This window comes from Balaenoptera ricei, chromosome 11 (genome assembly GCF_028023285.1).
Source record: "Balaenoptera ricei isolate mBalRic1 chromosome 11, mBalRic1.hap2, whole genome shotgun sequence".
Lineage (NCBI taxonomy): Eukaryota > Metazoa > Chordata > Mammalia > Artiodactyla > Balaenopteridae > Balaenoptera > Balaenoptera ricei.
The window spans coordinates 64,729,887-64,745,032 of record NC_082649.1 but is presented as its reverse complement, the minus strand read 5'-3'; the positions used below and the strand labels follow the sequence as shown (position 1 = coordinate 64,745,032).

Sequence of the window (15,146 nt, the reverse complement as noted above, 5' to 3'; positions counted from 1 at the left end):
TAATTGCAGATGAAGATGAATGTTTTTTGGCCTCTATGGCAGTACAATGATTTGTTGAAAGGTCAGAAAACAATGGCCTACAATGACCTCCAGGTGCTATTCTTGATTTCCATCTGAAAGACCCAAATCCATCACCCTCTACGTGAGTGACCCTGAGGTTCATGTGCTTCCTGTCTGCACACCCATGGCTCTAACAGCTCTAACTAGAGTTCACCCCCAACAGTGAGGCTCTCCAATACCGAGAAGACCTTGGTGTTGCCTGCCAACACGTACGCATTACTGGGGAGCCTCCAGGCTGACACTCACCTTTGCATAAGCGGTTGTCTTAATAAACCACTGTCTGAGGTACTTCTGTTCCACCTTTGCTCCAGAACGCCACGAACAGCCATGTTCATCCACCTGCTCATTGGCAAGCACTGTTTGATCCACTGGGTCCCAGTTAACCAAGGCCTGTTATAATTCGTGAAACAAAATGATGCAATCTGGTAAGTATACTGAATAGGATCATATTGAGGTTCCTTACATGTGAGAGGGTCTGCAAAGGCAGTATCTCTGCTCTGAGACTTGAGGGCATCTTCTTGGAGCATCACTTGGCAAGGAAGCCACTAGCAAGCTGTAAAAAAAAGAGTGTGAACTGCCTCTGTGCTTTCATTTTATTAGAATAGGCTTGGGAAGGGAGGCTCTAAGTATGTGTCTTCAAGTTTGGAATCTGCTTGTATGAACGGATGGACTTGCAGATTGGAAATTTTAGTAAACAGAGGAAAAGAAGAAAAAATGGTACCTAGAACTTAGCAGAATTGGGTTATTTTAGGGGAAAAAATGTATTTATTTTAATGTAAATAGCTAACACTTACCGAGAGATTACCATGTGCCAGATGCTGTGCTAAGTGCTTTCCTAAGGTTGGCTCTTCTAATCCTCACAACAACATTTTGAGGTAAGACTATTATTATCCCCATATTGCAGAGAAGGAAGTTAAGGAACAGAGAGATTAAATAACTTGCCTAAGGTCACACAGTAAGTAAGTGGCAGAGATAGCAAGTTAGGAACTCAGGTCTCTAGGAACTGTAAACATTTTTGCAATTTTTTAAAACTTCTGTTTAAATTAAGGTACAACATACATAGAGTAATGTGGATAAATCTTAAGTGTACAGCTCAATCAATTTCTACCATCACTCATACCAAGACATAGAACATTCCCAGCAACCCAGAAAATTCTGTCATGCCTTCTCCCAATCAACATCTGCCCCCCCAAAAGGTAACAATATTCTGAGATCTATCTCCATAGATTTCTTTGGCTGATAGAACCTGTAGTCTTAACCATGATGAAGTTTCTCTCCATAGAGTTCTAATTCGTTTCTATTTTCATTTAAAATACCTCTGCCATCTACATCCACTCCTTTATGACATTTAGGTACAACTGAGTACAAAGAAGGCAATGAGTACAGAGACATGTTTAGGCAGTAAAATACACATTGTTTTTTAAGATTTTAATAAGCAATTTTAATAAGAGATTGTGCTGAATGTTGCCAATTTGCCCGTCCAAATCCTCTTTCTACCCTGTTCTGTACCCCAGGAAGCTGTCCCCTGTGCCTACATTAACCAGGACCCTTGCCCTCTGGCTGGCCAATGAGAGGCACCCTGGCTTCCTCCCAGCTGGGCCACGGCCCCCGTTGGGCGGGCCTCTCCTACTGCTCCAGCTACTGCTCTCCCAGTTCCAGCAACGGCTCCCGATGTCGCCCCTGCCGCCTGGGGTGGGCAAAAGCTTCCTTCTGTTCCCAGTGCCAGGTGCTTGACCATCCCTTGTGGGTTTCCCTGAACTCTGCACAGAAAGTCTTTTTTCTTTTTATTTTTTTTTGATGTGGACCTTTTTTTTTTTTAAGTCTTTATTGAATTTGTTACAATATTGCTTCTGTTTTATGTTCTGGTTTTTTGGCCGCGAGCCATGTGGGATCTTAGCTCCCTGACCAGGGATCGAACCTGCACCCCCTGCACTGGAAGGCAAAGTCTTAACCACTGGACTGCCAGGGAAGTCCCAGAGACAGTATTTTCATTACATTTTCTTCAATGACTGCTTTCGGGTAGGCCCTCTTTTTCCTGCTGGGACCCTGACTGATTCAGAGACATATCTAAAAATTACATAAAAAGTAGGAGTGGAGGAGAGACTAACCCATCTATGGGTTGTGATTTTACAACTAAAAAGTAGAACATCCACTGAAAAACTTAAGCCTGTGAAGCCTAGAGTCGGAATGGGAAAGATATGCATTGAATGATTTTCTCCCCTGATTCTAGGGCCCCCCAAATCCTTGAATCCATAAGTAGAGATAGACAAAATATAGGACAAATTACCTTAGACCTAAAAACTTGAGGTGAATAAACCAAGGGTGACTTACTTATCTATTATCATTGCCCATATTAGGGGTTAGGGGGAAGGACACCACTTAAAAGATAAAAAGAAAGAGCCAAGTATTGTTTAGTAACAAGGACAGCTCCTTCAAAGGCACCCCGCCCCCCCAAAAAACCCCATGTACAACTAAAATGGTATAAAGTATGAAAGGGAGGGAAAAAAGCCCTATATGCCTTCACCTCTGTCTCCTGCCCCCTGCAGGTGACACGGAGAAGCAAACACTCAGCACTGCATATTGCAAAAACAAATAGGACTTTATTTTCTCATCAACATTCCCACATGGCCTGGCCTCTCTCAGACTCCCGGTTACAAAATGCAATAAAACCCTGGTAATGAACGAAAGACAAATAAAAGCAAAACACAAAAGCAATCTTTCCCAGATGAAAGTCTTGGGGGTGGGGGAGATGAGGAAAAACACAAAAGGAAAGTCTCAAATCAAAGATGCATCCTCGTGAGAACCCACTCTCTTTTCTTCCCAGGACTGCGATCCACCTCAAGCACAGAGTTTCAGGGTTTAGACTCAGCCTTTCTGCTGGCGGTAAACCCATGGGTGGTCAAAATGTAGGGCCTGTGGGGTCCAGGGTGCACAGCACCTGTGGCCTCTTGAAGTCCTGGAGTTGCTTCCCAAATACCTTTCTCTGGGTCTCCTCTCTTATGTAATGGTCTCTATCCTACAGCTTCCCCTCAAGCCACAGTCTGTCTTCTCTCATCTGGCATTCTTGGGTTTTCACATTTTGAACACTTACTTTGATAGATGCCCTGATTTTTAAGCAAGCACAGTCTTGCTACATAGAATATAGTTTCTGGACAACTTCACTGACTGTAGTCACTACGGTGGTTGATTATGGTCTCTATCACCTCCTGAAGCCAACTCCATGCTCCTTATAGTTAACTAGTCTTATTAGTAAAATACAGCCTATCTCTGTATTTTGAAATCAACTTTAAATCAATACTGAAATCATTAAAACACCTGCAGAAACACTGGACTCTAGTCGATTTTGCCCACTGCTTCCCTCACACAAGTTATCTGGCAACATCACAGACTGAGCCATCCCAAATAAGAGAACTTCCCCAGTTGATCAAGGGTTAAACACTAAGATTAACATTTTTTTTTGTTTGAGTGATTTGTGGGAAACTTTCAGAAAGCATTTTAGAAATGCACATCACACGATTCTAAACAAGAATCGGCCATGTTCACAGGGTCAGTTTTGCACAGTGACTGTGGGTGCTGCATCATTTTTGCCTCCTCCCCCTCCACTTCTTGGCTGTTAGGCTCTTGGAGGTGTGGGTGACTATGGGGTCCATTGGGGATTCTCAAGGCAATTTCATCCTGATTTTGACTTTATCAGTGCTCCTCTGCGACACAGCAGCTGTGGTGCCTATTGCCCAGCAGGCTTCCTATTCCAAACCTCATCCTTTCTCATCTCATCCTCCTCTTCCCCTGGATCCTCCTTCCTCTCGCCTCCCTGGCCCTCACCCATTTCACAGGGTGCCAGTCCCAACTAGAGCACATCCTCCATTAGTATGCTTTTGTCTCCTGGCCAAGGCATCACTCTTCAGGCTTTTGGCTGCTCTCCATCATTTCCCTTGCTTCTTTCTCCTCAAGCTCTGCTTTTATATGACTGAAGACGGTTTTTTGAGTATCCTGTCATGTAGCTTCACGTTCCAGAAGGCTGGTAAAATATATGTTTTAGGGTATTGATTTTCTCAGGGTCTATTAGCTTTTTTCTCCACAAAAGCGTGTTTAATTAAGGAACACCATATAGATCTTATTAAAGGATCTAATTCTCAAAATTGATTTTGCCACATTCCATCTAGAATGGGCCTGAATTTGGACTCAGTCCAGAATGGGGGGTGGAAGGTTCCCAAGGCCAGTTTATTTGTTACTTGCCACCACCTTCCAAAGCCACCAGGGGGCAGACTGAGAGAGGCTGCCTGTCTGTGCACCATGTTTCTTTAAGTAGCTTAGGTGGGTGAATTAGCACAATAAGCAGCTGCCGCTGAAATCATGAAGACAACCAAAGACAAACTCATAAATTAGGTGGCACTCCACAGGTCTCTAGAATGTCCAAGTGGAACACAGCATCATTCTCTCTACTAGCTACATCCACAGAATAATTTTTTTTTAAACCAGAGAGGTGAAATTAATGTTCTCCCAAGAAGAGGTCTCTATATTCATATTTTTGGCTGAAAATATTTTGTTCTGCGAGAGCAAGAAGAGATTCCTTTTTGCACGGAAAATAAACATTCTGATGGACAGTGCTTGTTAAGAACAAGATTTAAAGACTCCGGTTCTGTTTTGTAATGCTCTGCTAAAATACTTTCCCTAGATGTCCATTTATACAGCTTGTAGCAGAACTGAATTTAAGAATTAAGGCTATCTTCTTTTAAAAAAAGTAAGTTATGACAATGCCATTAGAGGAAAAGTATTAATATGTGAGTTATTTTTTGCCAAATATGCTTTACAAAGTATGCTATATGCAGTGTTTCTAAAGTAAATTAACTTTCTAATGTTAATTTCAAGTTTATATTTTGAAATAAACCCCAGGAATAGAATGTTAACTGATATCGATATGTTTTATTTTTATTTATTAATTTAAAAAATTTGTTAATTAATTAATTTATTTTTGGCTGTGTTGGGTCTTAGTTGCCGCACGCGGGGTCTTCCGTTGCAGCGCGCAGGCTCTTCGTTGTGGTGCACAAGCTCTCTAGTTGTGGCGCGCGGGGCTTAGTTGCCCTGCGGCGTGTGGGATCTTAGTTCCCAGAGCAGGGATCAAACCTGCGTCCCCTGCATTGGAAGGAGGATTTTTAACCACCGGACCACCAGGGAAGTCCCAATATGTTTTATGTTTTAAAGCCAATTTGAAAATGGCTATCCAATAAAAGGAGATCTACCTGGAAAAAATACTTTGGATTAGAGCTAACTCTGATCTTCAAACAATGTACCAATTGTGCACGTTTGCATTCTACTTATGATTTTTTTTCTTAAGATCATGTCATTTAATAGTGACTTTTAAACATTAATACACCAAAAACATTTAAGTCAAAGTTAGCAAGTTTTAGTTAGCAATAAGAACATTATCTTTCTAAATGAAAATCCATGAAATAATCTACATTGTTTTTCTGTGATACCTTCCCATGGACAGCCTGCCTTAGAATTAGCCAGGAAGCTTCAGGATTTTTTTTTTTTTTTTTTTTTGGCTGCATTGGGTCTTCGTCGCTGCATGCGGGCTTTCTCTAGTTGTGGTGAGCGGGGGCTACTCTTCATTGCAGTGCGCGGGCTTCTCACTGCGGTGGCTTCTCTTGCTGTGGAGCATGGGCTCTAGGCATGCAGGCTTCAGTAGTTGTGGCACACGGGCTCAGTAGTTGTGGCTCACAGGCTCTAGAGGGCAGGCTCAGTAGTTGTGGTGCACAGGCTTAATTGCTCCAAGGCATGTGGGATCTTCCCAGACCAGGGCTTGAATCTGTGTCCCCTGCATTGGCAGGTGGATTCTTAACCACTGCACCACCAGGGAAGTCCCTTCAGGATTTTTTTAACTTTCTATTTTTCCAATTTAAATATCATAATGACTCCAGGTACCTGCAGGCATGCACAGACAGGCACTTATTAAGCACATACTCTGTGCCAGGCACCATCCCAGGCTCTCTACAAGCATTCATCTGTTTTACCCTTGTAACACCCTATGAAGTGGGGAGAAGAGGGTGGTAGGCAGAACAACTGCACCCCAAAGATGTCCACATCCTATGTCATCCAGAATCCAGATGCCCATGTCACTTGCAACCAGTGAATATGTTACCTACATGGTAAAAGGGTCTTTGAAGATATGATTAATAAAGGATTTCAAGATGGGGAGATTAACCTGGATTAACCAGATGGGCCCAAAGTAATGACAAAAGCTCTTATAAGAGAAAGAGTAAGGCAGAAGATTCAGAGTCTGAGAAGGAGAGGTGACGATGGAAGCACAGGTCAGAGAGATTTCAAGATGCTACGCTCTGGCTTTGAAGTTGGAGAGCAGTCCAAAGTCAATGACAGAAGCAGCCTCCAGAAGCTGGACAAGGCAGGGAAAGAGATTCTCCTCTAGCGCCTTCAGAATGAAGGCAGCTCTGCCAACATCTTGATTTTTATCCCAGTGAGACCTATTTCATGGACCTGTAAGACAATGAATCTGTGTTGTTTTAAGCGACCCAGTTGGTGGTAATTTGTTACAGCAGCAGCAACAGGAAAGGAATACAGCCTGTTCCCATGAGAGAAGTAGTCAGAGGGAAAACTGGACCAAATTCCCCAGGGGTATGCAGATTGTGAGGCGGGGGGAGGGGGGGGAGGAGTGTCACACTGACTTGGAAACAACTGGGGAGAAGAGAGACATCTGGAGCCAGTAGCATGGTCATCCTTGTGCAATGGGGGGCCCCAGAAACCCCTTCCATCATCAGAAAAGTTACTCAGCTCCTAAGATGCTGTCTGTGATTGGCTTTGGATCCAACCCAATAGTGATGAGATTAAGCTTCCTACTTGGGTTTGATGTGCTTAGAACTGAAGCAGCATGAACAAACCCGGGGTGTGGAGACAGAGAAGCAAGTGTCCTATGAAGAAATATTATAATAAACATTCAATATATCCAAAAAGTCAGCTTAACTATACAATAAATAGATACAAAAAAATCAAGTGTCTTGTAAAGGGATATTACGCAACCAAGGGCTCCATGCAAGAAATGTTTACACTATTACATTAACATGTCACATCATTTCATACCCTGTGCATATAAATAGTAACTATGCAACTGAGGATAGGTAACATTGGCTAATCTAATTGATGCTGTGTACAACTGCTTACACTCTTTAAAGAAATATTCACTATTTCCTGTGTTTTACCTGCAGGACGCCCTCTGCTTTGCTGTGGCTTTTTCATGTCTTATAACTTCAATTTTTGTTTGTCCTTCCTGCTATCACTTGGGATACACAATGTAGCTCACGATCTTTTACTCCCTCTGCCTGGACCTGTGGGTGATTCCAGTGTGGAAACCCCTTTTGGGTATAATTATAATCCACCTGAGCAAGGGAGGCTCTTCTGGGAAGGTGTCTGCCAGGCTGCTAGATCAGCACCGAACCTGCTGATTAGAGTGGAAGTCTGAGGATTTTCCCACCAATTCTCTTCCTACCCTTTTGCTTTTGGATATTGAATAATGCTGTTAAGAAAAATTATCCAAAACTTAGAAACAGGCAAAAGGGATTGCTCCTTCAGTGTAGGCTGGGATTGGCTAGCAGACCCACATCCCCCAGGGATTATCTGATTGTCTAGGGATGTGTACCTTTGTTTGACTCCCTATTCACTATTGTTTAAGTTATTTTACAGCCCTCCTAGGTGAAAAGAAGAGGTTAACTTGTAGAAAACTCAGAGCTACACAAACGCTTTTTGTCTGAGAGTGATGCAAATGGCTCCCATGCAATGACAATGCAAATGATTTCTGTCTCACAGAAAAGATTGTCCCCAGAATTGTAGGACAGACATTAAGCAGTTTTGATTCTATTAGCAAATTCATTTCAGCACGCCTGTGACCCTATAAACCGCCCTTCCTTGCATTCTCATTTGAACCAGTCTTAACATACAAATGGTTCTCTCACTAATTAATGAGTTGAATAAAATCCTTGACACATATTCATTTTATATTTGTATGGGAGTCATATTTTTAACTTCTGAAAATAATGCTTTAACAACACAAAAGGTCTGTTGCAGTCAGCACTTTGGACAGGTACTCGTCTCTCACCACTCCTCACCTAACGGGGCTCTGGGCATAGGAACAGCTATGGTGTGTTAAGAAATTAAATTGACCCAGGAGGCTCTACAGTGGTTAAACATCAGTATGACTCAGTTCCACAAAGTTCTCACTATCAATTTATCCCAAATGTTAATGGGGATGGAATAGTCTCTTTAAAAAAACAAACATAACAACATAATATTTTAAACAACCAATATTTTAATAACCTTAATTTAAAGATGAGAGTGGGTTAGGGATTGTATATGCTGTACAATGGTTCTCACCGTGTGGTCCATAAACCTCTGGGGTCCCTGAGATCCCTGCAAAGGGTCTGCAGGTCAAAACTATTTTCATTATAATAATAATGCATGGGTACAACATTCATTCAAAGTGTAAAATAGGCCAACACATTTTAAAATATCAGAGTACAAAAAGTTCATTGATATTTAGATTCAACATTGCCACTGACCTTTAAGAACCCACCACTTGTTGAGTTTTGGTGTAGTATCAAAGGAGAATATTCATAATTATCTGCAATGGTTATTAAAATACTTCTCCACTTTTAGCAGGTTCTGTTAATTAGTTCTTCTGGTATTTACTATTATAACTTTAAGTAATAAAATTGTACTACCTCAAGTTTGATATATTATCTTTATTATTTTTTAATTATAATTATCATTTTTGGCTGAGTTGGGTCTTCACTGTTGAGTGTGGGCTTTTTCTACCTGTGGCAAGCTGGGGGCTACTCTTCGTTGCGGTGCGCGGGCTTCTCATTGTGGTGGCTTCTCTCGTTACAGAGCATGGGCTCTAGGCACGTGGGCTTCAGTAGTTGTGGCACGTGGGCTCAGTAGTTGTGGCTCATGGGCTCTAGAGTGCAGGCTCAGTAATTGTGGCACACGGGCTTAGTTGCTCCACGGCACGTGGGATTTTTTTTTTTTTAAATAAGATTTAATTTTATTTATTTTTTTGGGCTGCATTAGGTCTTCGTTGCTGCGTGCAGGCTTTCTCTAGTTGTGGTGAGCAGGGGCTACTCTCTGTTGTGGTGTGAAGGCTTCTCCTTGCAGTGGCTTCTCTTGTTGCAGAGCACAGGCTCTAGGCGCACGGGCTTCAGTAGTTGTGGCACATGGGCTCAACAGTTGTGGCATGCGGGCTCTAGAGCGCAGGCTCAGTAGTTGTGGCGCATGGGTTTAGTTGCTCCGCGGCATGTGGGATCTTCCTGGACCAGGGATCGAACCCATGTCCCCTGCATTGGCAGGTGGATTCTTAACCACTGCGCCACCAGGGAAGTCCCTGATATACTATCTTTAGACAGTTCTGCTGACCCTCTACCACGTAATATGAGATATTCAGCACGGTCATACAGCCTTCCTCCCACCTGACCCCTATTCTAGTTTTTGCTACCTTTGTTAACTTTAACTTTAATAGCTACCTTTCAACTTAAAAAAAAAATAGACATAAATCTCTAATTCTCCATCTATGACTCCTTGTTATGAAAGATGTAGGGATCATCTCACGCTTGCTTCTACTTCTCTTCCCCAATTTCACCTCCTGATTTTTGTTAGCTATATTATTTTTTATGTTGTCAAGGTTTAAGACATTTTGTGTTATTCTCATATTCTAAACTGAGCCTTCTATATGAGTCTCTATACTGATTGTAAAATGTTTTATATTTAAAACATAATGATATCATAAGTACTATTCTTTGCAAGACGAAGCAGTGTGATGTGACCCACAGAAAAGTAAATATAATTCTATGTCATTAAATCCCTCTGGTCAAAGGAGAACATCTCAAGTATAATGGTACAATGAGTTTTCTACTTGGTACTTCTGAATTTTCTAGACCAGTGCTATCTGGTACTTTTCTTATGTGGAAGCATACTCTGTTATGATGGGAATGTTTTATATCTTTGCTGTCCAACACTAGGTACCAGCACGAGAATGTGGCTAGTATGACTGAGGACCTGAATTTTTAATATTATTTAATCTTATTTACTTTAAATTTAAATTTCAACAACCACATGCAGCTAATGGCTATCATCACACTGGACAGTGCAGTTCTAGGCCATGTGATGATACTCTTTCTCTCAACTCCCACCATCTAAGGCTTATCTACTATTACTGACCTCCTGTTTTAAGAAGCATTCCATTTCTTGGGAGGCCACTAGTGTGGGCACTGTGCTTGTTGTTCTTTAAATATTACCTCTCTCTTCCCAAGACCCGGCAAGGAAGATATTATCACCCATCAGCAGATGAGAAACCATGATTCCTAAAGGTTGTCACCAGCCGGCACACATCTATGAGAGGTAGCTAGGATTTGAGAAACGTGTTCCTCCTAAGCCTCCTCCTTGACTTCATTACAGACATTGTTATGTGCTGGGAATTCAAGGGTGAAAGAAGCTCAAGCCCTGTCCTGGAGACACCAAAATAAGCCAGACAGTAGTTACTCTCTGGGCCTGCTGTGATCGATTTCATGAATGTGAGGTTGTGTTCATTTTCACTGTTACTGTGCAAACAGGGTTTATTTTATTCCTTATTTAACAATGATGTCTTCTAAGAAGATGGAGAAGGTTTATAGAATCTTAAAAGCATAGCTAACTTTAACTTACCTCTTTTTGATAGGCCAGTCCAGCTTCATAGAGTTTAATAAAGAGACACTGAGTCCATTTGTAGTAATCTGGTAAACACGTGGTTATTTCCTGCCAAAGAGGGGGAAAATCAGGTATAAGCCATTGTAAATATCCCCTCTCCCAACGTATGCATGAGCTTTGCAATTCAATTTTGAAAAGCAATCACACTGCAAAAATATTTATCAACCTATAATATTTTTACCAATTTGCAAAGTAAGGGAAGAAGCAATTTATTCTGGGAAGAGAGATGTTATCGAAAGCCACCCTCACCTTTCCCAGGGCATGTTTAATGACGAGAAACTCGACATAAGTCTTTTGCACAGCACCACCCCCCATGTATGCAAGTAATAGCTGAATTACATTGTACAAAATTGGGTACTCCCATTTTTGTCAGCATAAACATATTTGGGGGGCCAAAAAGCTAATTCATAAACGTAGTTCATTTTAGAAGCAATCACAAAATTCAAGAAGAATATTTGCCTGCTTTGGTATGATCCTCACTGGAAAACAAACCTGTGTTTCTATATATAACTGGGGACTGGTACCTCTTTTAGACTCATTATATTCCATTTATCCCATTATGTGAATCATGCTGTAGTCTACTTAGGAAGGCCCATTAAAAAGCATTATCAAATATTAAACTTAGTGAGAAATCACCTGGCTTGTATTTTGAAGCTTAATTTTATTTAAGCTTATTTTCTGTCCTGAAAACACATGTGCTATAGAATCTTTAAAATCAGGTTTAATTAATTAATTAACCAATAACGTTTGCAGTTGAGGAAGTCAAGTAAGCATAAAAACCTCTACACTGTCACACCGTTTCTCTTCTAGTGCTCTTCTTTCACTTCAAAAAAGAGCTAACAGAGAAATGGATGTAGGGCAGGGGACATTCCAAATGGTTCCATTCATCATGGGCTATTAACAGAGGCATACTTCCTTCTATCAGAAATGCAAACAATCCAGTCTTTCTTCAGATGAGTAAATGAGGAGAGAGTTTAAAGCCAAGGACAGGAGGGTAAGTGTAGCAGGAACTGAGCAAGGTGTCAGGTAAACTCCTGCTGTCCCCAGTGGGTGATATTTCTTATGTGAGATTCCTGGGTCCTTTTATATGCTGTTCTGTAATAATAGCGGAGTAATAGCAATTAGAAAACAAATAACTCAACTCTGATCACTGGCTCCACTCGCCCCTACAAGGCAGGGAGTGAACAACGAGCCAGTCGAACAGCTCTGCCCACACCGTAGCTGTCCCCTGCCAACGCCAAAGCCGTGATTTCTGAGCCATGTGCACACACAGCCTATACCAGCTCCCGAGGCTCCACGGACATCAAGTCTGCAGGGCGTCGGACACAAAGCACTTCACCAATGCAAGAATCAGACCAGCACACTGTGGGCAGGCTTGCTCCCCCAAACCTCCAAATTCATCCTCATCCCATCATCTTTTCCTCACCAGCTAGCCCCCCTGCAAGCCTGGCACAGAACTCATTTTCCTGACAAGCAACTTACAAAACCCAGGGCAGGGGCTACGTTTCGTCTGTTTCATTTTGCTTATCATGTACGCTCAGGCCCCGACACATCAAGGCACCCCCAAATTGGTGTTGAACAAAGAATAAACAAAATAGATATAGGGATGTCTGCATGTCGAATTAAATTTGTATTCCTCATGGAGATTTCACAAACTAAATTCAAATTACACAGGTCTGCAAGATGAACTGGAATAGGGAATGGGGTGGGGGTGAGGGGAATGCGGTGGAAATATTCCCAGACCTTGTTAGGGTAGGTATGTTCTTTAAAATTCTTATCCAGTAGAGGTCTAAAGAAATAGGTGAAGCAAATATGACATAAAGAAATAGGTGAAGCAAATATGACAAAATAATGACAACTGTTAAATCTAGGGGTTGGGCTCTTTTCTCTATTTTTCTATATATTTAAGTTTTTCAAAACAAAATATCAAAATACTCCTAATGAATAGGTATATGTATGTATGTATATACATATGTATTTTCTCAGCCCCTCAATCTGTTTCCATAGATTGAGAGTAAAAATTACACAGCAATGGAGCATGATAATCTTCACTTAGGTTTGTAGTTTTGAAATTTACTTTTATCTAAAATAGAAAAAAGATGATAGATCCAGTCAGGGGGAGAAAAAAACAAGATTATCCAACCACGCATTAGCCCACTTTCAGTCAGACGGGTGATGCAAAGTGCATTGTCTTTGGAAGTATCAGCTCCAAGGTGAGATGAGGTGTGTGGGGTACAGGCCCCCTCTTTCACTCTGCCTTCAAACTTGGGTCTGACCTGTTTTATTTGTATTGTGTTTTTGCACATGTCATTTGAAGAAAAAGTAACATCAGCTGCTAAAAGAGTACAGCTCGAAAACCACGGCTCCAGAACCGTCATTCCAATCCCAACAGAACTGTTTCAACTCATGTTTAGCTCACTTGCACTGCCCCTCCTGCTGAAGTGTTGGAGTCTCCTGCCTAGAGGAGGCTGGGGACGTCCTGGGGACAGGAACCTCGCCCCTGCCCATTTATTCCCATCTGCTGCACACAGGGCCCAGCCACAACCCTCAGTACTGCCCACTCCATGAAGAAATGCCAGAGCAGGAGTCCAGTCTCACAAGAACCATAAACATGGTAGGTCAGAGACCCTGCTCGGAAAAGTATTTCCTGAGAAAGTCAAAGAGCCTTTCTGGAACCTCCCTTGATTTGCTGATTTTAAAAAAAAAAAAAACCCGAACAGCTATTTCTAGTCTTCTAATGCCTCATCTCAGTAAAAATCATCAAACACATCTTTCTGAAATTAAACTGCTTAAAAGCTTTAACTGTAGTCAACTGGCTAGAAATTGAGAGACTCCCTTTTCAGGCTTTGGGAACTAATTTAAAACCCAGCCCTGTAGACAAAGGTCTTCTGGGGTTTCAGCACCCACAAAGATGTTAAGACCCCTTCCTTCCTTTTCCTAAAGCAGGGATTCTCAACGGGGAAACTTTTGCTCCCCAGGTATGACTGGAAACATTGCTGTTTTTGACAACTGTGATGGGGGCGAGGGTGGGGGGACCTGTCAATTGCATCTAGTGGGTGGAAGTCAAGGATGCTGTTAAAACCCTACAATGCTCAAGACAGCCCCTGGAACAAAAAATTATCCAGGCCCAAATGCCAATAATGTCAAAGGGAGAAACCCTACTCGAAGGATTTCAATCTTTTTAGTCTGAGTCTGTAACCACAGATTAAGGGGAATGAGCCAAGCAACTCTGGAGTGCAGTCCATAAAAATGATAAAACGTCCTTGGGAAGAGTGGAAACGGGAGTAAATTAACTTAGGTTTCCCTCTCCAGCTGGTGTGACCCATCTCCGTTGAGCACATCATGCAATGCAGGTGGGAACGCTGCACGATGCAGCCACCGGCCCTTCCACCAACGCTGAGACCAACCAGAAGGGAGATCTGGCAGTTGGGGTGCCGGCAGACACAGGTCTGAAACTGTTAGGCACACATAATGCTACTCACTGGGAAAGAGTGACTGCCTTTATGAACTAAATTTTAAATCATGCAATATACCTCCGAGTAGCTGTCTGACTTGGAAAATCTCCTGTAATAAATTCATGTAATAAATTTCCTATTTTGAAGTTAGAGAGGCATACAGTTTTTCTTGACACAACATCAGTTTATCCCCGCCCATGAAAGAGTTGTTGAACAAAATGTTTAAAGATCATCCTTTGGAATCCAGCCCACAGTACCCAAATGTCTAGGCCCAGCCCTGCCTGTCCTCCAAAGGGAAGCCCTACATCTGCGGGCTGGGGATTCTTGTCCCCAAGCTGTGGGACGGCACCATCTTGGTAAGACTTCTCAGTGAGACCACCAGAGGAGTCAAACGAGGGCTGTTCCCTGTGTTCCCAAATCCCTTTTCATTCCTGTGCCTTCCTTGCCCTGCTTTCCAAATAAGCCAACACCTACGTGAATGCATCCTTGTTTTTAAAACAAAAAGTCAGGTAATTCAAAGTTATAGCTCCAAAAGCAACTGCAATTCGGCCACGCTGCACATAGATCTATATAAAGATGTCAACTTTTATAACTCCCTGAGCTCTAGAAAGTGCAATCTAGCTGCCAAGAGACCAAACTTATGCATCTGGAATCTCAACTAGACTCATTCCTCCACACTGTTTCAGCATTAGAAATATTTTGCACATTCACAGCCAAACCCAGGGCCCAACAGAGAAGGTGACACTCCCCCAGAACACAAGCAAGGATCAAAACGTGAACATTTGAGGCCTGCCACCCACACCTCAGTGACTGTACAGATTAATAACCAAGCCAGCCTTGCCAGGACTGCCTGCACACAGTGCTCGGCAATGGCCAGGAGAAGGC

The 15,146-nt window shown here is 42.2% G+C and overlaps 1 protein-coding gene across 1 annotated transcript in view; it reads right to left on the bottom strand.

The window, feature by feature from the left end:
• LARS2 (leucyl-tRNA synthetase 2, mitochondrial) overlaps positions 1 to 15,146 on the bottom strand; it is a 156,052-nt gene that overhangs the window by 83,724 nt on the left and 57,182 nt on the right. The window contains exons 6-7 of the mRNA XM_059939417.1: positions 10,765 to 10,854; positions 307 to 450 (exon numbers count right to left, since the gene is read on the bottom strand). Coding sequence (XP_059795400.1) covers positions 307 to 450; positions 10,765 to 10,854 — 234 coding nt within the window. The remainder of the gene's footprint in view (positions 1 to 306; positions 451 to 10,764; positions 10,855 to 15,146) is intronic.